The sequence below is a fragment of the Anser brachyrhynchus genome (genome assembly GCF_964034855.1).
Source record: "Anser brachyrhynchus genome assembly, chromosome: 26".
NCBI lineage: Eukaryota > Metazoa > Chordata > Aves > Anseriformes > Anatidae > Anser > Anser brachyrhynchus.
In genome coordinates, this window is record NC_137719.1 from 2,611,892 (window position 1) to 2,635,203 (window position 23,312).

General features: G+C 67.4%; 3 protein-coding genes and 1 long non-coding RNA gene across 6 annotated transcripts; 3 read left to right on the forward strand and 1 right to left on the reverse strand.

Moving 5' to 3' along the window:
- The first annotated feature begins 38 nt into the window (after window positions 1-38).
- Window positions 39-11,594, forward strand: NPC1L1 (NPC1 like intracellular cholesterol transporter 1). The gene is made up of 19 exons (XM_080568389.1): window positions 39-1,032; window positions 1,202-2,727; window positions 3,484-3,584; window positions 3,854-4,026; window positions 4,105-4,233; window positions 4,316-4,498; window positions 4,915-5,029; window positions 5,145-5,272; window positions 5,682-5,819; window positions 6,075-6,164; window positions 6,523-6,713; window positions 6,792-6,919; window positions 7,956-8,076; window positions 8,171-8,226; window positions 8,296-8,446; window positions 8,965-9,196; window positions 9,847-9,960; window positions 10,074-10,236; window positions 10,328-11,594. Exons 1-19 carry the CDS (start codon window positions 979-981, stop codon window positions 10,435-10,437), a joined length of 3,903 nt encoding a protein of 1,300 aa, XP_080424515.1. The 5' UTR covers window positions 39-978; the 3' UTR covers window positions 10,438-11,594.
- On the reverse strand, window positions 11,257-12,925 carry MRPS24 (mitochondrial ribosomal protein S24). The gene is made up of 4 exons (XM_080568391.1): window positions 12,849-12,925; window positions 11,935-12,021; window positions 11,725-11,836; window positions 11,257-11,605 (listed from the first exon to the last, which is right to left on the reverse strand). Exons 1-4 carry the CDS (start codon window positions 12,879-12,881, stop codon window positions 11,322-11,324), a joined length of 516 nt encoding a protein of 171 aa, XP_080424517.1. The 5' UTR covers window positions 12,882-12,925; the 3' UTR covers window positions 11,257-11,321.
- Window positions 12,926-15,375: 2,450 nt separating this feature from the next.
- On the forward strand, window positions 15,376-23,308 carry SFTPB (surfactant protein B). Of its 3 annotated transcripts, XM_080568394.1 has the most exons (13): window positions 15,376-15,444; window positions 15,977-16,083; window positions 16,364-16,459; window positions 16,832-17,007; window positions 17,769-18,217; window positions 18,471-18,595; window positions 19,544-19,615; window positions 19,722-19,847; window positions 20,482-20,583; window positions 21,533-21,613; window positions 21,701-21,946; window positions 23,025-23,111; window positions 23,191-23,308. In XM_080568394.1, the coding sequence occupies exons 5-13, from the start codon at window positions 18,151-18,153 to the stop codon at window positions 23,224-23,226; spliced, it is 942 nt and encodes a 313-aa protein (XP_080424520.1). In that variant the 5' UTR covers window positions 15,376-15,444; window positions 15,977-16,083; window positions 16,364-16,459; window positions 16,832-17,007; window positions 17,769-18,150; the 3' UTR covers window positions 23,227-23,308. The 3 variants fall into 3 exon arrangements, with proteins under 3 accessions (XP_080424520.1, XP_080424521.1, XP_080424519.1); XM_080568395.1 differs by lacking the exons at window positions 15,376-15,444; window positions 15,977-16,083; window positions 16,364-16,459; window positions 16,832-17,007; window positions 17,769-18,217 and adding an exon at window positions 19,159-19,304 and having other exon boundaries at window positions 18,471-18,641; window positions 19,381-19,615; XM_080568393.1 differs by lacking the exons at window positions 15,376-15,444; window positions 15,977-16,083; window positions 16,364-16,459; ... (1 more) ...; window positions 17,769-18,217; window positions 18,471-18,595 and adding an exon at window positions 18,655-19,326 and having other exon boundaries at window positions 19,402-19,615.
- LOC308182969 lies at window positions 21,958-22,618 on the forward strand. The gene is made up of 3 exons (XR_013942183.1): window positions 21,958-22,117; window positions 22,187-22,385; window positions 22,514-22,618. It is a non-coding gene; the product is annotated as an uncharacterized lncRNA (long non-coding RNA).
- Window positions 23,309-23,312: the final 4 nt, after the last annotated feature.

Consider the following 23,312-nt stretch of genomic DNA (forward strand, 5'->3'; position numbering starts at 1 on the left):
CAAAGGTGCCAGCGCGTTATCACCCCCCCCTTATCAATAGCACGGCTGTAAACTGGGCCAAGGGTACAGCACACACAGCAGTGCCATCTTCGGGGCCCCCCCGTCCCCTCGAGGTGCCCGTCACCCCCACACTGACACAGCCGCGGTGCCCGCCGCCCGCTGGCATCCGTCCCCAGGGCTGGCGCGCGCCCGTTCCCTGGAGTCTGGCACCCGTGTGCCACCAGCACAGTGCCTTCGGGGCGCCCGAGTTCGCCCTGTGCCCGCCTGCCCTGTGTGCCCAGCCCTGCCCGTGGCGTGCGAGACGGGTGGCAGCGCCGCGGTGCCCGTATCGCCCACCGTTGCCTCTTATCGGGGCCTCGGCCTGTTATCAGGGCTGACGCTTCTCCAAGGCTGCCCAGCGGCCCTGAACCTTCCTGGCAGCTCGGTGGGGCAGAGGACTCTGAGGCGGGCACGGCAGCCCCGTTTCTGTTAACAGAAGCAGTTTTAGCGCCCATGGGGCAGGCAGGGAGGCAAATCCTGTTCCTTCCTGCCCTCGTTTACTGGGCACATGCTGTGGGGCACGCTTCGGCACCCCGGGGTGCCTGCCGCTCCCTGTGCCAGGCAGGATGGGTCTCCCACGGCTGGCACAGCCTCTCCGCCACCTCCTTGGGTGTTCCTGCGAACCCGCGGGGACGTCCCCGGTGGGTACAGCCCTGCCAAACCACGTAGGCACAGTGCAAAACTCCCCGTCGGTGGTGACTCAGGGTGCCCACTCCCTCGGGCAGGGGAGCACCCAGGTGTCGAGGCACCTCCCTGTTGGGATGCGCCGGCTGACAGTGCCGATCGATCGGGGTTAATGATCACAGCGCCTTTACAGCTCCGGCGCCGGCTGATTGGCCTCGGTGCTATCAGGCCAGAAGACCTCACAGGCGGCAGCCGCCCAAGGGATACGGGGTCTTACAGGGGCTGGGCGAAGCCAGCAGCACCCTTTTGCCCACGATGGCAGCGTCCCCGGTGCTGGCCGGCGCGGTGCTTGGCACCCTCCTGGCGCTGGTAGGTGCTTCGGGGTGGCCGAGTGCGGTGAGGTTTGGAGGGGTGGTGATGGCAGGGGGACACCCATGGGTGCCGGGTGCGTGGCACCTTTTGGGGGAGGACGGGGGCACTGAAGTGAGCTGGCTCCCTGCGGGCTGAGCCCCCACGTGCCCCTCTCCTCGCCCCGCAGGCCGCGCCGGAGCTGACGCCGATCCACCGCGCTGGCTACTGCGCTTTCTACGACGAATGCGGGCGCAACCCCGAGGTGAACGTCTCGCTGGTGTCCTCCAACGTGCCCTGCCTGTACAACCAGCCGGCGCGGCTGGCCACGGGTGCGCTGCTGCAGCTGCTGCGCTCCGTCTGCCCCGAGCTGGTGCGCGGGGACAATGATACGCGGGTGTGCTGCACGCTGCGGCAGCTCACCGCCCTGCAGGTCAGCGTGGCCCTGTCCGGCACCGTGCTGGCCCGCTGCCCCTCCTGCTCCCGCAACTTCGCCAACCTCTACTGCAACAACATCTGCAGCCCCGACCAGAGCCTCTTCACCAACGTCACCCGCATTGTCAATCGCACCACGGTGCTGGGGGTGCAGCAGGAGGCCGTGGTGGAGTACCAGTGCTTCTACAGCCAGCGCTACGCCGACGCCGCCTTCGACTCCTGCAAGGGCGTGCGGCTGCCGGCCACAGGGGGCTACGCCATCGACACCATGTGCGGCATCTACGGCGCCCGGCTCTGCACCACGCAGCGCTGGCTCGACTTCCAGGGTGACAAGAACAACGGGCTGGCCCCGCTGCAGATCGACTTCCAGCTGGTGCCCAACGGCACGCAGCCCGGCGACGGCATCGAGCCGCTGGACGAGCGGGCGTGGGGCTGCAACGAGGCGCTCAGCTCCGACCAGCAGCCCTGCTCCTGCCAGGACTGCGCCGAATCCTGCCCGCCCGTGCCCGCACCGCCCAGCCCCGCGCCACCTTTCCGCTTGGGTGCCGCTGATGGTGCTTTGGTCATCTGTGCAATGCTCTTCGGCTTCTTCGCCCTCGTCTTCCTCACCGCCTTGATGTGCCGCGGGAAGAAGAAGAAGAAGAAGGCGGTGCTGGCTCCTCGCAGGGGCTGTGCGGTGCGGTTGGGCACCTGCAGCCACCGCTTCCTGGCCGGTATTTTCCGCCGCTGGGGCACGCTGGTGGCCGGGCACCCGCTGCCAGTGCTGGTGGTGGCGGCGGTGGTGGCGGCCGGGCTGTCAGCCGGGATGGCGACCCTGCGGCTCACCACCGACCCCGTGGAGCTGTGGTCGGCGCCGGGCAGCCAGGCGCGGCAGGAGAAGGCGTTTTACGATGAGCACTTCGGGCCCTTCCTGCGCACCTGCCAGGTGATCGTGACAGCGCGGGACCAGCGCCCGGGGGCCACCTACGACTCGGTGGTGCTGGGCGCCAAGAACTTCAGCGGGGTGCTGTCGGCCGAGGTGCTGCAGGTGCTGCTGGAGCTGCAGGATCAGCTGACGGGGGCGAGCGTCTGGATGCAGGAGGAGGGCAGGGAGGTGACGCTGCAGGACGTCTGCTACGCGCCCCTCAACCCCTCCGGGCCCAGCCTGGCCGACTGCTGCATCAACAGCGTGACGCAGTACTTCCAGAACAACCGCACCCGCCTGGCCATGGTGGCCACCCAGACCGTGGGCAAGGAGACCGGCACCGTGGACTGGCACGATCACCTCATCTACTGCGTCAAGTGGGTGCCCGCGGGGCCGCCTGCGGGGTGCTGGGTGCTGTGTGGGGACGGGGATGGTGGGCTGGGGGTTGGGGTGATGGCTGGGGGGTGATGGACACGGTGCTCGGCTGTGGGGTCAGGGTGATGCTCATGGGGTGCTGGATGTTGGCATAGTGCTTGTGGGGTGCTGGGCTGTGGGGTCAGCGTGATGGCTGTGGGGTGCTAGACACGGCACAATGCTCATGGTATGCTGGGCTGTAGGCTCAGAGTGATGCCTGTGGAGTGCTGGATGTGGCACAAGGCTCGTGGGATGCTGGGCTACGGGGTCAGGGTGATGCTCGTGGGGTCAGGGTGATGCTTATAGGGCGCTGGACGTGGCACAGTGGGTGCTTGTGGGGTGCTGGGCTATGGGGTCAGGGTGATGGCTGTGGGTTGCTGTTGTAGTGTGATGGCTGTGGGGTGATGGGCTATGGGGTCGGGCTGATGACCATGGGGTGCTGGACATGGCACGGTGCTCATAGGGTGGTGCGCTGTGGGGTCAGGGTGCTGCCTGTGGGGTGCCAGACACGGCAAGGTGCTTGTGGGGTGCTGGACCATGGGGTCGGGGTGCTGCCCGTGGGGTGCTGGACGCGTTGCGGTGCCCATGTGCCGCCTGTGGGGGTTCAGGCTGTGGGGTCAGGGCGATGCCTGCCGGGAGCAGGGCTCAGTGCCCGCAGGCTGCAGGTGGCGGGGGGCACCAGGCGCAGCCCCCGCTCACCAGCGCCGTGTCCCCGCCAGCTCCCCACTCTCCTTCAAGGACATCACGTCGCTGGAGCTGAGCTGCATGGCTGAGTACGGGGGGCCCGTCTTCCCCTACATCGCCCTCGGCGGCTACCCGGGTGAGTGGGGGGGACTGCGGGGTGGGGTGCGGGGCAGTGGAGTGGGGTGGGGGCAGTGGGGTGGGACAGGGAGGAATGGGGTGTGATGGGGTAAAATGGAGTGGGGATGGGATGCGATGGGGTGGGATAGGGTGCAGTTTGGTTGGATGGGGTGCAGTGGGGTGGGATGGGGTGCAGTGGAGTGAGATGGTGTGCAATGGGTTGGGATGGGGTGTGGTGGGGTGGGATGAGGTGCACTGGGGTGCGATGGGTGCAATGCCATGCCGCAGACTCCGAGTACACGCAGGCGGAGGCGCTCATCATCACCTACTCCCTCAACAACTTCCCGCGGAGCGACCCGCGGCACAAGTGGGTGCTGAGCTGGGAGCAGCGCTTCCTCGAGGTGGTCCGCGACTTCCAGCGCAACCACAGCCAGAACCTCTCCATCTCCTTCATGGCTGAGGTACGGTGCACGGCCGGTGGGGCTGGGGGGCACCCAAGGGTGCCCCGGTGCCCCCGCTCACCCTCCCTGTGCTTGCAGCGCTCGCTGGAGGATGAGATCAACCGCACCACAGGCGAGGACATCCCCGTCTTCGCTGTCAGCTACCTGGTGGTCTTCGCCTACATCGCCCTGGCGCTGGGCGAGTACACGGCCTGGCGCCGCGTGCTGGTAACGGCTGGGGGGTCAGGGAGGGTGCCAGCACCCGAGGGTGCTCACCGGGTGCTGAACGGGCGGCCCCGTCCTGCTGCAGGTAGAGTCGAAGGTGACGCTGGCGCTGGGCGGCATCGCCGTGGTGCTGGGCGCCGTCTTCGCCTCCATGGGCTTCCTGGCACTGCTGGGGCTGCCTTCATCCCTCATCATCCTCGAGGTCGTGCCTTTCCTCGTCCTCGCCGTGGGTGCCGACAACATCTTCATCTTCGTGCAGGAGTACCAGGTCGGCGCCACTGGGGGTCCCTGGAGGGTGCGGGGAGGTCCCCGTAGGACACCTCTGGGTGCAGGGGTCCCTGCGGGGTATGTGGATGTGGGGGGCAGCCTTGGGTCCCCCTGCGGGGGGGCTCTGGGGTTCTTTGGGTTCTGGGGTCCCCATGGGGCATGGCAGCACCCTTGGGTGGGGGGTCCCCAAGGGGTATGTAGGGGGCACGACTGAGCTCAAGGGGTCCCCATAGGACAAAGGGCCACCCATGGGTACAGGGGTCTCCCGGGAATATGGCTGGGATCCCAATGGGACTTGGGAACACGAGGAGGTCCCCGGGGGACGTGCGGGTGTCCCGCTGTCCACGTGGCAGCACCCCCAGCCGCCAGATGCCCGTACGCAGGGCAGGCACTCCAACCTCCCATCCCGGCCAGCAGCAGTCGCAGCGGGAGGCGGGCGAGACGCGGGAGCAGCACATCGGGCGGGTGCTGGCGCAGGTGGCACCCAGCATGCTGCTGTGCAGCCTCTCCGAGGTCATCTGCTTCCTCCTGGGTGAGTGGGGACAGGGGTGCCCCCGGCATCATGCACCTAAGGGACAGCGTGTGGCCGCAGGGCCACAGCACAACCCAATGGCGTTGCCGGGGTGCTGACGCCGGGGTGCCCGCAGGCGCCCTCTCCTCCATGCCCGCCGTCCGCACCTTCGCCCTCACGGCCTCTGTGGCCATTGCCTTCGACTTCCTCCTCCAGATGTCGGGCTTCGTCGCCCTGCTGGCCCTCGATGCCCGCCGGCAGGAGGTACGGCACCGGGTGCCCCTGGGTCCAAGGGTGGGCATGGGGGGAGGGGGTGCAGAAGGGTGTTTGGGGCGTTGCATGGGGTGCCCATGGGTATTTGGTTACCTTGGGTGGGCGTGGGGTGCCTCTGTACCCAATGTGTGTGGGGTTGGCGTGGGGCACCCATGGGTCTTTGGGTGCCTGGGGTGCACAAAATGGAGGGTGTGGGGTGCCCATGGGTGGGAGGGTGACTGTGGTGCCCATGGGGTACCTGAAGATACCTGAGGTGCCCGTGGGGTGCCCACAGGACATGAGGGTGCCCAGGGTGGGCATGGGGATGCCTCTGTACCCAAGGGTGTCGGTGGGCTGGCGTGGGGTTCCCGTGGGTATTTGGGGGCCCGGGGGCACCCACCCACCCTAGTGGCACCCTTAGGCCGCCCGCTTCGACATCTGCTGCTGCTGTGGGACAGAGAAGGAGGGTCCCACGGGGCCGGGCTTGCGGGTGCTGCGCCCCTTCCTGAGCCACTTCTACACCCCGCTGCTGCTGCACCGCCTGATCCGGCCCCTGGTGGTCAGTGGGGAGCTGGGGGCACATGGCGGGGGGGGAGGGGCTTTGGGGTATATGGGGGGACTGGGGGGTCCTGGGAGGTGGGGGGCACAGGAGGGGCTGGGGCATCTGGAGGGGTTCAGGAGTCTTGGGGAGGGGGGGGGATATGGGGGGATTTGGGGGCAGGCTGGGGGGCTCTGGGGGTGTTTAGGGCTCGGGGGGCTCCTGGGGGTGCCCCATGCCATGGGGTGCCCTCACGGGGCTGGGTGCTGCCCCCAGGTGCTGCTCTTCCTCTTCTTCTCCTTCGCTGGGCTTTACCTCATGCTGCAAGTGTCCGTGGGGCTGGACCAGGAGATCGCCATGCCTGAGGTGACACCCGGGGAGCAGAGACACGTGGTGACAGCAGGGTGCCCAGGGATGGGGACACGCGGGGATGGCATGGCCGCACGCATGGCCCCATGTGGGGACAGCACCGGACGAGCGTGGCCCTGTCTGGGAACTGCACAACCCAATGTGGGGCCGTGCAGACGCACCATGGCCTAGGGGACACCTGGGGACACCGAGCCCTGGTTTGGGGACACCTGAGAGCACCAAGCCCCAGTTTGGGGACACCTAGGGACACCAAGCCCCGGTATGGGGATACCTAGGGACACCAAGCCCCTGTTTGGGGATGCGGGCAGGGCTGGGTGCCCCCACCCTTACTGAGCGCAGCCTCTGCCACCGCCAGGACTCCTACATGCTGCAGTACTTCTCCGACATGAACCAGTACCTGCCCGTGGGGGTGCCCACCTACTTTGTCACCACCAGCGGCTACAACTTCTCCTCGCCCGAGGGCACCAACGGCATCTGCTCCAGCGCTGGCTGCGACAACAACTCACTGACGCAGATGATCCAGTATGCCACGCGCTTCCCCAACGTGTGAGTGGGGCGCGGGGCGTGGGGCGGGCAGTGGGGCACGGCCCCCACCAGCACCCTGCCAGCCCCACCTCTGCCCAGGTCCTACCTTGCCATCCCCGCCACTTCCTGGGTGGACGACTTCCTCGACTGGCTCAACCCCACCGGCCGCTGCTGCCGCATCCACCGCTTCGGGAACCTCACCGGGCAGTTTTGCCCTTCCACCAGCAGTGAGTGGGCACTGGTGCTCGCTAGGGGGGGTTCCTGGGGGGGGGGGGGGCACTGCGGTGCCTGTTGGGTGGCCATGGGGTGCCCACCATGCTGCCCACTGGGATCCCATTGGGTGTCCCCTGGGCGTCAATTCGGTTCTCATTGGGTGCTGCGATGGTGCCCATTGGATGCTGTGATGGTGCCCATTGGTTCCCACCATGAAGCCCATTGGGTGCCTATGGGGTCCTATTTGGTGCCCACCAAATTCCCATTGGGTGTCCATTGGAATGCCTCTGGGTGCCCATTGAGCTCCCATTAGGATCCCATTGCATTTCCATTGGGATCCCATTGAATTCCCAGTGGGATCCCATTGAGTCCCCATTGGGTGCCCATTGACTTCCTATTGGGATCCCATTGAGTTCCCATTCAGTGCCCATTGGGATCCCAGTGGGTTCCCATTGGGATCCCATTGAGTTCCCATTGGGATCCCATTGAATTCCCAGTGGGTTCCCATTGGGATCCCACTGAGTTCCCATTCGGTGCCCATTGAGTTCCCACTGGGATCCCATTCAGCTCCTATCGGAATCCCATTGAGTCCCATTGGGTTCCCACTGAGATCCCACTGAGTCCCCATTGGGTACCCATTGACTTCCTATTGGGATCCCATAGAGCTCCCACTGGGTTCCCATTGGGTGCCCGTTGTTCCCAGTGGGATCCTATTTAATTTCCAGTGGGATCCCATTGAGTTCCCCTTGAGGACCTGTGATGGAGCCCACTGGGTGCCCACCACGGGGCCCACTGGGTGTCCATTGGGTGCCACTGGGTGCCCGCTGGATTCCCACTGGGTGCCTGCAGCAGTGCCCCTTGGGCGCCCACCACGGGGTGTGTTGGGTGTCTACTGGGTTCCTCCCGGGTGCCCACCCCAGGGTCCATCGGGTGCCTGCCACGGTGCCACTGGGTGCCCATTGTTCCCATGGGGGGTCCACGGGGTGCCTGCCGCGGCACCCTTGGGTGCTTACCCTGCTTCCCACTGGGTCCCCATGGCCGTGCCCACAGATGACATCAGCTGCGCGTTGGGGCAATGCCTGAATGCCACGCGGCGGCCGACGGTGGAGGAGTTTGAGCGCTTCCTGCCCTGGTTCCTCCACGACCTCCCCACCCTGCAGTGCGCCAAGGGGTAGGTGCCACCCCAGGGTGCCGCGGCAGGTCCCCAGGGTGGGGCTCAGCGCCCTCCGCACAGCCACGGGTGACCCGTTTCCCCCTCCCCACAGTGGCCTGGGTGCCTACGACACAGCGGTGAGCATGGATGCCAACGGCACCATCGTGGGTGAGTGCGGGGGGGGTGGCACGGGCTGGGGGCACCCCGGGGTGCCCAGCTGAGCCCGCTGCCCCCCAGCCTCGCGGTTCATGGCGTACCAGCGGCCGCTGCGGACCTCGCAGGAGTACACGGCGGCGCTGCGGGCCGCCCGCGCCCTGGCTGAAAACATCACCGGCACCCTGCGCCAGGTGCCCGGCACCGACCCCGATTTCCGCGTCTTCCCCTACACGTAAGCCTCCTGGGAGGGGTCGGGATAGGAGGAGGTGCCCCCCGGGTCAGGGGGGGCTCAGGGTGGGTGCCCAGTGCCCAGTTTGGGGTCAGGGTGGCCATTGAGGGCCCAGCATGGGTGCCCGGTTAGGGGTGCCCCAGTTTGAGGTCACTGTGGGTGCCCCCTGCCCAGTTAGTGGTCAGGGTGCCCGTTTAGGGATGCCCAGCCTGTGTCAGTGTGCATGCCCTATTTTGGGGTGCCCCACTTTGGGGTGCCCAGTTAAGGTCCAGGGTGGGTTCCCCCTGCCCAGTTAGGGATCAGGGCACCCAGTTAGGGGTGCACAGTTGGGTGTCAATGTGGGTGCCCTACTTCGGGTGCCCCACTTCGGGGTGCCTGGTTCAGGCTCCACGTGGGCACCCCAGTTCCTTACTGGTATAACGCTGGAGCCCAGTTCACAGCTGGGCTCTGGGGGTGCCGGCCCGGGGCAGGGGTGCCTGGTGGCCACACCGGGGTGCCAGCAGCGATGACGATTCCGGCAGGGTGACGTATGTGTACTACGAGCAGTACCTGACGGTGGTGGGCGAGGGCCTGTTCACGCTGGTGCTGTGCCTGGTGCCCACCTTCCTCGTCTCCTTCGTGCTGCTGGGCATGGACCTGCGCTCCAGCGTCGCCACCCTCATCACCATCACCATGATCCTGCTGGACACCGTGGGCATCATGGCCCTCTGGGACATCCCCTACAACGCCGTGGCCCTCATCAACCTCGTGGCGGTGCGGGGCGTGCGGGGTGGCACGGGGACATGGGGCACAGGAGGTGGCATGGGGACATGGGGAACAGGAGGTGGTAGAGGGACCTGGGGCACACAAGAGGTGGCACAGGGACCTAGGGTGCACGGGGCTGGCATGGGGACCTTGGGGAGCACAGGAGGTGGCACATGGACATGGGGCACAGGTGACATGGGGACCTGGGGCACAGGAAGTGGCACATGGACATGGGGAACAGGAGGTGGCACAGGGACCTGGGGCACACAAGAGGTGGCACATGGGCACGGGGTGCAGGAGGTGGCATGGAGACAAGGAGCACACGGGAGGTGGCACGGGGACCTGGGGCATACGGGGTGGCACATGTCATGGGGCACAGGTGACATAGGGACCTGGGGCATGGGAGGTGGCACATGGACATGGGGCACAGGTGGCACGGGGACATGGGACACACAGGGTGACATCAGCACCTGTGGCTTGGTGCTACCTGCGGTGGCACAGGGACCTGGGGACACACGGTGACACGGCAGCTTGAGGACCTGGGGCACGCAGGGTGCACGAGCATCGTGGGCACCCCACTCCTCCCCTCATCCCCAGCAGTGCCAGCCCCGGGGAGACACCCACGGGTGCCCTCCCTGGTGACACCGCTGTCCCCGCAGGCCGTGGGCATCTCGGTGGAGTTCGTGTCCCACCTCACCTGCGCCTTCGCCCACAGCACCAAGCCCACCCACGTGGAGCGCGCCGCCGAGGCCACCATCACCATGGGCAGCAAGGTGGGGGCGGCACGGCCGCGGGGGCACCCCAGGGTGCTCTCCCCTCACCGGTCACCCAAGGGTGCGGGGCACATGGGGTGGCCCAGCTGTGACTGACCCTGTTGTGGCCGCAGGTGGTGGCCGGGGTGGCCATGACCAACCTGCCGGGCATCGTGGTGCTGGCCTTCGCCAAGGCGCAGCTCATCCAGATCTTCTTCTTCCGCCTCAACCTCATCATCACCCTCGCCGGCCTGGCGCACGGCCTCATCTTCCTCCCCGTCCTGCTCAGCTACATGGGTAAGGCCCCAGGGGACGGTGCCGTGACACCAGGGGACACTAGGGTGGTGGAGGGCACGGCCACGGCACTGACCCCATTGTTTCCCCGCAGGACCCAGTCCCCGGGCGACACCAGGGGACAGCAAGGACAGCGCAGGGCCAGACATGGGGCTGGCCCTGGGCAACCCCTACTTCGAGGGCTCGGTGCGCCAGCGGCGCTGAGCCCCCACCATCCCCCGCTGTGCCCCATCCTGCTGCTGCTTTTTATACCGCGGTCGTATTTAAACTGGTTTTCTCAGAGCCAGTGACTGGGTTTAACTGGGCAGGGCGTGGGCACGCAGCATACAGAAAAATGCATCGGCTTCTGCGGTGTCACCGCGTCTGTGCGGGGACGGGGACGGGCGCGCAGGGCACGGTGTCACCGGTGGGGATGGGGACACGTGGGGTGGCACGGGGCATCACGGGGATGGGGTCCTGTGGGGCACACGGGTGGCACGGGGGTGGGGCAGCGTGGGGACAGGGCCACGTGGGGATTGTGGGGACAGGACCTGTGCGGATGAGACGCACGGACGCGTTGAGGACAGGACTTCTGGGGCACACGGACGTGATGGGGACAGCACCACCTGGAGCACATGGACGTTGTGGGGACAGGGCCACAAGAATATTTTGGGGACAGGACACACAGGTGTTGTGGGGACGGGGCTTCATGGGGCTGAAAAGCATCGTGGGGACACTGCCCTATGGGCACACAGGTATCGTGGGGACAGGACCATGCAGGGCACATGCATGGGCCACATAAAGTCCCCAAGAAATCAAGACCCCATGGGGCACACAGGCAGGGTGGGGACAGGTCACCATGCGATCAAGACCCCACAGGATACACGGGCACAACTGGGACAGGTCCCATGAAATCACAACCTCATGAGGCACATGGGCACAATGGGGACAGGTCCCATGGGATCAAGACCCCACAGGACACATGGCCAGGGTAGAGACCAGACCTCCCAAAGACCCCAATCCTCAAAGACCCACACCCGGGGGGGCATGAAGCCTCGTTTTATTCCTCCTCACTGCCCCCAAACCCACCCCGAGCCCCCCGGCGGGCCCTACAGCCACTTGTAGACCACCTTGGCAGGCACTATCTGCACCTCGAGGCGGACGGGGCACTTGTAGAGGTGCGAGAGGAGGGTCTCGGCGTAGCCCACCAGGAAGCAGAGCTTGGCGGGGGCCAGGTGGGGCAGCAGCAGCAGGCAGCCCACCAGGGTGTTGGCGCGCCGCTTCAGCACCACCTCGTCGGCCAAGCACCCGGGGAAGGTGCCGTGGAAGAATTTGCGCAAGAAGACGTCCTCCACCGTCCTCTCCGCCGCCCCGAATTCCCCGTCCAGGTTTCCTACGAGGGAAGAGGGCGACGTGGTTGGAGGGGGGGGGGGACCGGGACGCTGGGATGGCGTCCCGGTACCCCCCCCTCCCCCTCCAACCGTGTCGCCCAAGGGTGACACGGTGACTTACCAGTGTGCAAGGACAGCCAGCCCTTGCGGTGGGCGATGTAGTGGGGTGGGTGTGCCTTCTCGTAGGTGATGGGCTTGTCCCCTTTCCCCACGCGCACCCGCGCCGCCCGCGTCTGCCAGGGAAGGTGGCATCAGAGCAGGGACTGGCCCCGTGGGACACGGGATGGTCCCTGAGGGACATGGGGATGGGGACACTACCGGTGGTGCTTACCTTGAGGCAGGCAGGGGTGGCGTGGAGGTGGCGGGTGGCAGTGAGGACGGGGATGTGGCCAAGGATGGGGATGCCACGGGGCGCTGCCTGGTGGGGTGGGAGGGGGTGAGGAGCACAAGGTGGCCCTGGTGTCCCCCCAGTGTCCTGGGACAGCTTGTGTGGGGTCCCTAGGGCCACCACTACTCATAGGTGGTGTCCCCATAGACTTCTGTGCACGGTGTCCCCTATAGCTGGTGTGCCCAGAGCCACCATTCCTGGACACCCCCACCCATGTCCCCAGAGCCACCATTCCTGGAGCACCCCATACACGATGTCCCCATAGCCTCCTGTGCCTGTTGTCCTTTATACCCAGTGACCCCAAAGCCACCATTCCTGCTCCCCCCCCCATACCTGGTGTCCCCCATACCCCAGAGCCACCCTTCCTGGAGCACCTGGTGTCCCCAGAGCCCCAAGTGCTTGGTGCCCCAGGTGCGTCCCATGTCTGCTGTCCCCACGCCTCATGTCCCTGGTGTCCTCACAACCCTAAGTGTCCCCATACCCAGTGTCCCCACACCTGGTGTCCCTGGTGTCCCCATACCCCTATGTGAACCCGCGCCTCGTGTCCCCATGCCCCATGTCCCTGCTGTTCCCATACCCACTGTCCCCATACCCCTAAGTGTCCCCATGCCCCGTATCCCCATGTCCTTATACCTGGTGTCCCCATACCTGCTGTCCCCATACCCCTAAGTGTCCCCATGCCCAGTGTCCCCATGCCTGGTGTCCCCATGCCCCATACCCGGTGTCCCCATACCCCTAAGCGTCCCCATGCCCGGTGCTCCCCGTCCCTAATGTCCCCCTGTCCCCATCCCCGCTGGCCCCCGTGCCCCCCGTCCCCGGTGTCCCCGCGTCCCCCCGCCCGGCCCCGCCGCGCTCACCCTCAGCGCCAGGGCGGCCGCGGCCGCCGCCATCTTGGGACGGGGGCGGGGCCTGGGGGCGGTGGCAGCGCCCCCTGGCGGGCGGGAGGGCGGGGGGCACTGGGGGGGCACTGGGGTTACTGGGGGGCACTGGGGGGGCACTGGGGGTACTGGGAGCACTGGGGGGCACTGGGGGGGCACTGGGGGTACTGGGAGCACTGGGGGTACTGGGAGCACTGGGGGGGAACTGGGGGGGCACTGGGGGTATTGGGGGCACTGGGGGGGCACTGGGGGTACTGGGAGCACTGGGGGGGCACTGGGGGGGCGCTGGGGGTACTGGGAGCACTGGGGGGGCACTGGGGGGGCACTGGGGGTACTGGGAGCACTGGGGGGCACTGGGGGGCACTGGGGGGCACTGGGGGTACTGGGAGCACTGGGGGTACTGGGAGCACTGGGGGGGAACTGGGGGGGCACTGGGGGTATTGGGGGCACTGGAGGAGCACTGGGGGCACTGGGGGGGCACTGGGGGTATTGGGAGCACTGGGGGGGCACTGGGAGGGCACTGGGGGTACTGGGGGCACTGGGGGTACTGGGAGCACTGGGGGGGAACTGGGGGGGCACTGGGGGTATTGGGGGCACTGGGGGAGCACTGGGGGCACTGGGGGTACTGGGGGCACTGGGAGGGCACTGGGGGTACTGGGTGCACTGGGGGGGCACTGGGGGCACTGGGGGCGTTAGGGGTACTGGGGGTACTGGGAGCACTGGGGACACTGAGGGTACTGGCTACTGGGAGCGCTGGGGGTGCTGGGAGCTGGGGACATGGAGCACTGGGGCACTGGGGGCATTCGGGGCACTGGGAGAACTGGGAGCACTGGGTGCACTGGGGGTATGGAGATCGTGGGGGATACTGGGAGCACTGGGGGTACTGGGGGCACTGGGAACTGGGGACACGGAGCACTGGGGGCACTGGGAGCACAGGCTATACTGGGAGCACTGGAGGCACTAGGGAGGTACCGAGCACTGGGAGCTGGAGACACGGGGCACTGGGGACACGGGGGGTACTGAGGGCACTGGGGGCACTGGGCGCAATGTGAGCACTGAGGGTACTAAGAGTACTGGGAGAACTGGGAGCACTGGGGGTACTGGGGCCACAGGCTATACTGGGAGCACTGGAGGCACTAGGGAGGTACCAGGCACTGGGAGCACTGGGAGCTGGAGACACGGGGCACTGGGGGCACTGGGGGCACTGGGAGTTGGGGACACAGAGCACTGGGAGCTGGGGACACGGAGCACTGGGAGCGCTGGGGGCACTGGGGGCACTGGGCTCCCCACAGGCCAGGTCCCCCAGCACCCCGGAAGGCGGAGGGGGGGCGGGGGGGGGCTGAGGTTTGTGCCCGCAGGGGACAGGGACAGGAAGGGGGCGGCCCCCCCCCCACCCCCCCGTGGCCCCCTGCCCGTAACCCCCCCGGCCCCCCCCGCCCCGCGGTGGCTCTGGGCTCATGTGGGGACGTGACTGTGGGCAGCGGGGGGGCGGCGCTGCCCCCCCGGCACGTCCCGCGGTGTCCCCTTCCCCCCCCCCCATGTCCCCAACGTCCCCATCACTTCCCCTGCCCCACCCCCGCACCCCGAAGTGCCCCCCCCATCGCCCCAGTGCCCCCACCCCCCCCCATGTCCCCCTGCTGTCCCCTTGTGACCCCCTAACCCCCCCCATGTTCCCCGGTGTCCTCTTGTCCCCGCTAAATTCACCCCCCCCCCCATCACCACCCCTTGTCCCCCCCCAGTGCCCCCCCAGCCCCACCACGTCCCCAGAGTGCCCCCATTGTCCCCCCCATGTCCCCCTGTCCCCCCCCCAGTGCCCCCAATGTCCCCTTGACCCCCCAGGCCTCTCCCAGACCCCCCCCCCACTGTCCCCATGCCCCCCCCATCACCTCCCCTTGCTCCCCTCATGCCCCAAGGTCCCCAAAGTGCCCCCCCCGTCCACCCCTTGCCCCCCAACCCCCTGTCACCCCGTGTCCCCCCCATGTCCCCCTGCCCTCTCCTTGTCCCCCCCCAGTGCCCCCACAACCCCAGCCCCCCTATGCCCCCCATCCCCTCCCAGCCCCGCACTGTCCCCATGTCCCCCCCGTCCCACCCCCTCCCCTTGTCCCCTCCCTGTGCCCCGACGTCCCCAAAGTGCCCCCCCTATGTCCCCCCAGAGCCCCCCAGTGCCCCCACCCCCCCAGCCACCACGTGTCCCCCTTGTCCCCTTGTCCCCCTCCGTCACCCACCCCCAGTCCCCTTGGTGTCCCCCCCCAGAGCCCCCACGTCCCCTGGCTCACTCGTGTCCCCCACGTCCCCCCCCATGTCCCTCTGGTGTCCCCTTGTCCCCCCCAGCCCCCCCACATCCCCTTGTCCCCCCCCGCCCCCCGCTGTCACACCAGTGACACGTCACCACCCTTCCCGGACACCTGCCCCCCCCCCCCACCCCACGCTGTGGCTGCTGTGGTTTTTGGGGGGGCCCTCCCGGGGGGGGGGGCCCTCCCTGCTCCTTCCTGGGGAGGGGACATAAAGCGCCCCGGGGCGCGGGGACAGCCAGCCATGGCCCCGCTGCTGCTGGCCCTGCTCCCCGCTGTCACCGGTGGGGACCGGGGGGGCACAGGGGGGACAGGGGGTGTGGGGGGGCTGGGGGCATGGAGAGCTGGGGAGGGGGGGGGGGGGACGTGGGGGGACGGGGACACAGGGATGGGGACGTGGGAGGGTGGGGACAGGGATGGGGACATGGTGGGGACAGGGGTGTGGGGACCAGAGGGGTGGGGACGTGGGGACAGGGACGGGGGGATGTGGGGATGGGGGCATGGAGGATGTGGGGACCAGAGTGACGGGGATGTGGGGACGTGGAGATGGGGACGTGGGGACAGAGACATGGGGGACATGGGGGCGTGGAGATGGGGACACAGGGGACATGGGGACCAGAGTGACGGGGACATGGGGGATGTGGGGACGTGGTGGGGCTGGGGACTTAGGGGACAACTGGGACCAGGGCACTGGGGACAAGGTGGGGACAGGGGCACAAGGACCAGGGTGATGGGGACATTGGGGACATGAGGGGACAGGGATGGGGACAGGGACACAGGGGCTGGGGCTGACGTCCCTGACGTGGCACTGCCCAGCCCTGGTGCTGGTGGGGGCGGAGGGCCCCCCCTCGAGCCCCCAGACCCTGCCCGCGGGGGACACCGAGGATGGCCTCTGGCTGCAGCTGGGTGACAGGGACATCACGGTGAGGGGACGGGGGGGGCACTGGGAGGGGAGCCGTGGGGGACTGGGAGGGCACTGGTGTGTGCTGGGGGGGCACCCGGGAGGCACTGGGGGGCACTGGTGGGCACCCATAGGGGCACTCGGGGGGACACCCATAGAGGCACTGGGGTGGAGACCAAGGGTGTCACCCACAGGGCACTGGGAGGGCACTGGGAGGGTACTGGGAGGGCAGCTGGGGGAACTGGGTCTCAGGCCCCTCCCGTGGCACCCATGGGTGCTACATGAGGGCTTGCTGGGCGCAGGGCGGGGGGGGGCAGCTCCCCACCAGCTGGCGCTGCCAGATCTGCAGGAGCACCGTGAAGTCGCTCGGCAAGGTGGCCTGTGACACCAGGAACAAGGTGGGCGGCCGTGTCCCCGCGCCAGGCGGCCCCGTGCCAGGTGATGTCCCCATATGAGGTGTCCCCATGTCAGGTGTCCCCGTGCGGGGCTCTGTCCCCCGCACAGTGTCCCCCACAAGGCATGACAGCCCCCCTGCAAGGCGGTGTCCCCATGCGAGGTGTCCCCATGCGAGGTGGCATCCCCATGCCAGGTGTCCCCATACAAGGTGTCCCCATACGAGGTGACACCCTCACTCAAGGCGTCCCCACGTGTGGTGTCCCCATACGAAGAGGTGTCCCCCACCGCTCTGCGCCCCCCCCCCCCCCGCCCCCCCATGTCTCCCCGTGTCCCCCGGTGCGCGGTGTCCCCCCGGTGCTGACGTGGTGCCGCAGGAGAAGGTGGCCCGTGTCACCCGGCGCATCTGCAGCCGGCTGGGGACGCTGGAGGCCAGGTGCCGCCACCTGCTGCGGCGCTGGGTGACACCCATCACGGACGCGCTGGCGCACGGCGAGGCCCCCACCCGCGTCTGCACCCACCTGGGGCTCTGCCACAAGGCGTCCTGAGCCAGGTGAGCCCCGTCCCCAAACCCGTCCCCGTCCCCGTGCCCTGCCCGACTGGAGGGTCCTCGAGTCCCTGCGAGGGCTCTCGAGTCGAGGGCCGGGGACGGCGCTTCAAAGCCCTGCCGGGAAGGCGCACCCATGGGTGCTGCCTGCGGGGGGAGGGGGGGCAGGGGGGTGTGGGGATGTGGGACATGGGGCATGGGAACACAGGGACATGGGGGTGTGGGGATGTGGGACATGGGGGTGTGGGGACATGGGGGCACAGGGACATGGGGGGTGTGGGGACATGGGATTTGGGGACAGGGACATGGGGGTGGGGGGACATGGCAGGAGATGGGGACATGAGGGGGCATGGAATTTGGGGACAAGGGACATGGGGGTGCAGGGACGTGGCAGGAGATGGGGGCATGGGGGGATGTGGGAGTATGGGGACTTGGGGGCATGGGACAAGGGAACACGGACATGGGGGGGTGAATTTGGGGACGTGGGGGATATGGAGTGTGGGAGACAGGGTTTGGAGGCATGGGGACATGGGGGTGGGGGGGACATGGGGGTGTGGGGACATGGGAGGTCGTGGGGGAACTTGGGGCATGGGGGAGCTGGGGATGTGGGGGGAGGACAAGGGGGGTGTGGGGACATGGGGACATGGGGATGAGAATAGGGGGACATGAGGGGCTGGGGACATAGGGACATGGCAGACAACACGTGGACACAGCCATGGGGACACGGGGACACCGCGCTGTGTCTCCCCCTCCCCTTTTCCCCCCAGGCACCATCTGGCTCCGAGGACCCCCGATGGCACCCGTGTCCCCCACACGTCCCCAACGCTGTGACCACCCCGTCCTTCCCAGCACAATAAAGCTTTGTCATCACAGGGGTGGCACCTGTCTGTCCCCTGAGCGGGTGGGACGGGAGCACAGGGACCCCGATGGGGACCCCAGTGGGGACTCCAATGGGAACTTCAGTGAGGACATGGGGACCCCGATGGGGACATGGCTATGGGGCCGGGGGGACACCTCCAGGGCCCCGTCCCTTGCTGTGAGCGGGGCTGGGGACAGCGTGTCCCCGCAGCGCTGGCAGCGTCCCAGCGGCCACCTCCCGTCCCCACGGGGCTATAAGAGCCCGCGGGGCACGGCCCCGCCACTGCCACCATGGCGCTGCCACCGTCCCCGTCCCTGGCGCGGACGCTGCTCCTCGCCCTGCTCTGTGCCACCACAGGTAGGGACCATGACGCCCCCCCCCCCCCCCCCCCCAGGGCTGGACACCCCCCCAACCCCAAATCTGGGTGTCCCCCCCTTTGGGGACACGGCAGTGGAATGGGGGGCCCTTCCTCATCATGGGATTTGGGGGTATGGGGGGGGGGGGTCCTGGCCGCCTGGGTCTCCCCCCCCACCCCCAAAGAGCTGTAAGGGGGGGATCCGGGGGGGGTTATGGGGGGGGTCCTGGTGCTGGGTGCTGATGGTGGCTGCAGGGCTGGGGGGGCCGGGGGAGCGCTGCGGGGCCCCCCCCCACACCTGGTGCCAGAGCTGGCAGACGGCGCTGCGCTGCGGGGCCCTGGAGCTCTGCGCCCGCCGCGGCTGGGCCCCCGGTGCCAAGGTGAGCGCTGTCACGGAGCCGTGTCCCCACGTCCCCACGTCCCCACGCCCTATTCCTCATTCCCCCTGTCCCCACCCCCCCCGTGTCCCCCCCACCCCATATCTCATGCCCTGTGACCCTGCGTCCTCATGTTTTGGGGGTTCCCATGTCCCCCTCCCCCGTCCCCACGTCCCCATTCTCCCATGTCCCCGTGCCCCCCCATGTCCCAGTGCCCCACATCCCATACCCTATGCCCAATGGCCCATGCCGTGTCCCTCTGTCCCCATGTTCCCATTCCCAGTGCCCCTTGTCCCCATGCCCCATATCCGTGTTCCCACACTACGTTTGTACGTCCCCAACTCCATGTCCCCATATAATGATGCACCGTGTCTCCACACCCCATTGCCATGTCCCCAAGTCCATTTCCCCACGTCCCCAAACCCCATGCCGTACATCCCCATGTCCCCAAGCCATTCCCCTGTGCCCTGTACCCCATGCTGTATGTCCCCAAGTCCATTCCCCCATGTCCTCATGCTACATGTCCCCATGTTCCCAAGCCCATTTCCCCATGTCCCCATGTCAAGTCCGTTTCCCCATGTCCCCATACTCCATGCCTTATGTACCCACGTCCCCAAGTCCATTCCCTTGTGTCCTATACCCCATGCTATATGTCCCCAAGTCCATTTCCCCATGTCCCTATACGCCATACTATATGTCCCCATGTCCCCAAGTCCTTTTCCCCATGTCCCCAAGTCTGTTTCCCCATGCCCCCAACACCCCATGCTATACATCCCCATGTCCCCAAGTCCATTTCCCCATGTCCCCAGCTCCGTTTCCCCATGCCCCCATACTCCACACCACACGTCCCCATGTCCCCAAGCCCCTTTCCCCCTTCCCCGTACCCCCCCCCGTCCCTGTGCCACCCATCCCCATACGCCTCCGTCCCGGTGCGGGTGCCCCCTCTCGCAGGAGGACATGTGCGCTGACTGCCAGGAGGTCGTCACCCTGCTCATCCGCATGGCCAACGAGTCGGCCACCAAGGTGCCTGAGGGACACAGGGGGGACACCGGGGGGGGGGGGGGGGGGGGGGGGGAGGGAACACAAGGTGTGGGTGCCCCCCCGGGTGCCATCGTGGCTGTGGGCACAGGTGGCCGTGGAGGGATTTCTGCGCCGGGAGTGCACGGCGCTGCCGGTGCCCACCATGGTGGCCCCCTGCCAGAACCTGGTGCACGAGTACGTCACCCTCCTCGTCACCCACCTGGAGGAACACCTCGTGAGTGGCACCCGTGGGTGCTGTGAGGGGCGGGCAGCGGTGCCCAGGGGTGCTGGGGGGGGGGGGCTCGGTGCCATTTGGGAACACCTTGGTGTGGGGGGTAGGTTGGGGGGGGGGGGGGGGGTCACTGTGCCATTTGGGGACACCTCGGGGTGCTGGAGGACACCATGCTGCTTGGGGACACCTCAAGGTGCTGCGGGAGGTTTAGGGACACCGTGCCATTTGGGGACATCTGGGGGTGCTGGTTAGAGTGGGGACGCTGTTCCATTTAGGGACACCTTGGGGTGCTGGGTATACTGGGGACACTGTAACATTTAGGGACACTTTGGGGTGCTGGGAAGACTAGGGACACCGTAACATTTGGGGACATTATGGCATTTGGGGACACCTTGGGGTGGGGGGAAGACTGGAGACACTTTGCCACTTGGGGACACCTTGGGGTGCTGGGAAAACTGGGGACACCGTGCTATTTGGGGACATCTTGGGGTGCTGGGGACCCTGGGGACACTGTGCCACCAGGGGACACCTCGGGGTGCCAGATGCCCCATGCTGGGGAGCAAACCCAGGCGTTGGGGCCCCCCCACCCCCCACTGCCCCCACCCATTGCGGGGGTGCCCTCACCGTGTCCCCCCAGAAGCCCTCGGCCATCTGCGCCCGGCTGGAGCTGTGCCCGGGGCAGCCCGGGGGGGTCCTGGCCGTGCCCCCCCGCCTCAGGGCACCCAGCGCCCGCCCACAGGTAGGAGCTGCTCTGCGGGGGGCTGGGGGCATCTGGGGGTATCTATAGGGGGTATTTGGGGGCATCTCTATAGGCTTCTATATGGGCATCTCGGGGCATCTATGGGGTCTCTGGGGGCATCTACAGGGGCATCTATGGGATATCTGGGGGCATCTATGGGGTCTCTGGGGGCATCCATATAGGCTTCTATATGGGCATCTTGGGGGCATCTACAGCGGCTTCTGGGGGCACCTACAGGGGTAGCTGGGAGCATCTATATAGACTTCTATGTGGGTATCTACATGGACATCTACAGAGGCTTCTATATGGGATTCTATGTGGGCATCTGGGGGGCACCTATGTGGTCTTCTGTAGGGGCATTACATGGGCATCTGCGAGCACCTATACAGGCTCCTATATGAGCATCCATATGGCATCTGTGGGTATCTACATAGACTTCTGTAAGGGCTTCTACATGGGCATCTACATAGGCTTTTATAAGGGCATCTGCGGACACCTATGTGTGCATCTGAGGGTACCTATATGGTTTTCTATATGGGCACCTACATGGGCATCTGTGGGTATCTATACGGGCTTTTATGGGGGCATCTACATGGACATCTATATGGGATTCTATACGGGGATCTGTGCACACCTATATGGGCTTCTATATGGGCACCTACCTGGGCATCTGTAGGCATCTACACAGGCTTTTATAGGGGCATCTACATGGGCATCTGCAGGCACCTATATGGGCTTCTGTATGGGCATCCGCGGGCACCTATGAGGTTTTCTATACGGGCCCCGCTGTGGGCACCCCACTGGCCAGGACAGGGGCAGCCCCATGGCCACCCCCGTGGGCCGCTGGCCGCAGAGCCAGGCAGCGGGAGCTCCCCATGCCGACGCCACCATTAGGCTCCAGAGTGAACAGGGGGCCGAAAGCACGCACCCACCCCCCCGTTGTCCCCAGGGCGAGGACCTCCCCATGCCGCTGCCGCTCTGCTGGCTGTGCCGCAACTTCATCGGCCGCCTTGAAGCCTCCATCCCCAAGGTGCCGGGGGCGGGCGGGACACAAAGGCGGGGGGGGGGGGCCCACAAAGCCGGGGCGACCCCACCCTGACGGCGGTGCCGCCCGCAGGAGGCGGCGGCGGCAGCGGTGTCGCGGTTGTGCCGGGTGCTGCCGGTGGCGGTGGCGGGCACGTGCCAGTGCCTGGCCGAGCGCTACACGGTGCTGGTGCTGGAGGCGGTGCTGGAGCACCTGGGCCCCCGCCTGCTGTGCCGCCTGCTCCTCGTCTGCCACCCCGAGGACGACGGCTGCGCCCCGCTGCCACCGCACCGGCCCCCCGGGGGCAAGGAGGACGCGGCGCTGCGCGCGGGGCACGAGGTGAGGGCGGGGGGTTGGGGCGGTGGCGGCGGCGGTGCCAGGGTTGGGGTGGGGGGCGAGGTGCTGGGGGGGTGACCCCAAGGGCGTGGCGGGGCACCCAGGGGTGGCACAGCGCCCGCTGAGGTGCTCCAGGGTGGCACAGCACCACGGGATGCGCCAGGGACACAAAGGGTTAGCGTGGTCCCAAGGGACACACCCCAAGGTGTCACCACCCCACAGGACATGCCAGGAACCCAAAAGGTTATCACGGTCCCAAGGGACACTTCCCGGAGTGTCACAGTCCCAAGGGACACATCCCGGGGTGTCACCACCCCACAGGACGTGCCAGGAACCCAAAAAGATGTCATGGCCCCAGTGGACACGTCCCAGGGTGTCACAGTCCCAAGGGATGTGCCAGGAACCCAAAAGGTTATCATGGCCCCAAGGGACACATCCCATGGTTTCACAATCCCAAGGGACACACCCCAAGGTGTCCCCACCCCACAGGACGTGCCAGGAACCCAAAAGATTATCATGGCCCCAAGGGACAGACCCAGGGTGTCACGGCCCCAGGGGACATGCTCCAAGGTGTCACGGCCCCAGGGGCTGCTGCAGCCCCAAGGGGGTTTCCACGGGTGTCACAGCCCCGGGGGACACTCCGGGGACACACACAGGAGGTGTCACAGCCCCGGGGGACACTCCGGGGACACACACAGGAGGTGTCACAGCCCCGGGGGACACTCCGGGGACACACACAGGAGGTGTCACAGCCCCAGGGACACGCCAGGAGCGCTACGGGGACTTCAGGACCCCAGGGGACACACCCCAGGGCGTCTCAGGCCAACGTCCCCGTGCCACAGCCCCAGAAGGTGCCACAGCTCCAAGGGATGTGGCACTGTCCCCAAGGGTGGGACAGCCCCAGGGGACGCGCCCGGCAAGGGCCACGTCCCCAGGGGGACGCCACAGGGAGTCACCCCCCCACAGGGCACGCCACGACCCCCCCAAACGCGTCACCTCCACAAGGGACGACCCCGGGGCTGCCACAGGACCCCCAAGGGCCGTCCCCGTCCCCGCTGCCACCCGTGTCCCCTCCCCGCAGGACCCGGAGCTGTCCCCGAAGCCGGGACCCTGCGCCCTGGGCCCGGCCTATTGGTGCTCCAGCCCCGAGGCCGCCCGGCGCTGCAAGGTGAGTAGGGGCAGGGTGACAAGGGACACGGGGGGGACACGCGGCCCCCAACGTGCCCCCCCCCCGTGCTCCCCGCCAGGCCCTGCGGTACTGCCAGGACCACGCCGGGCTGTAGGGGGACAGGAGGAGGCAGCAGCGCGCCCGGCCCCGCAGAGACCTCAAATAAAGCTTGGATGCCAGCACCCCGCTTTCCTCCATCTG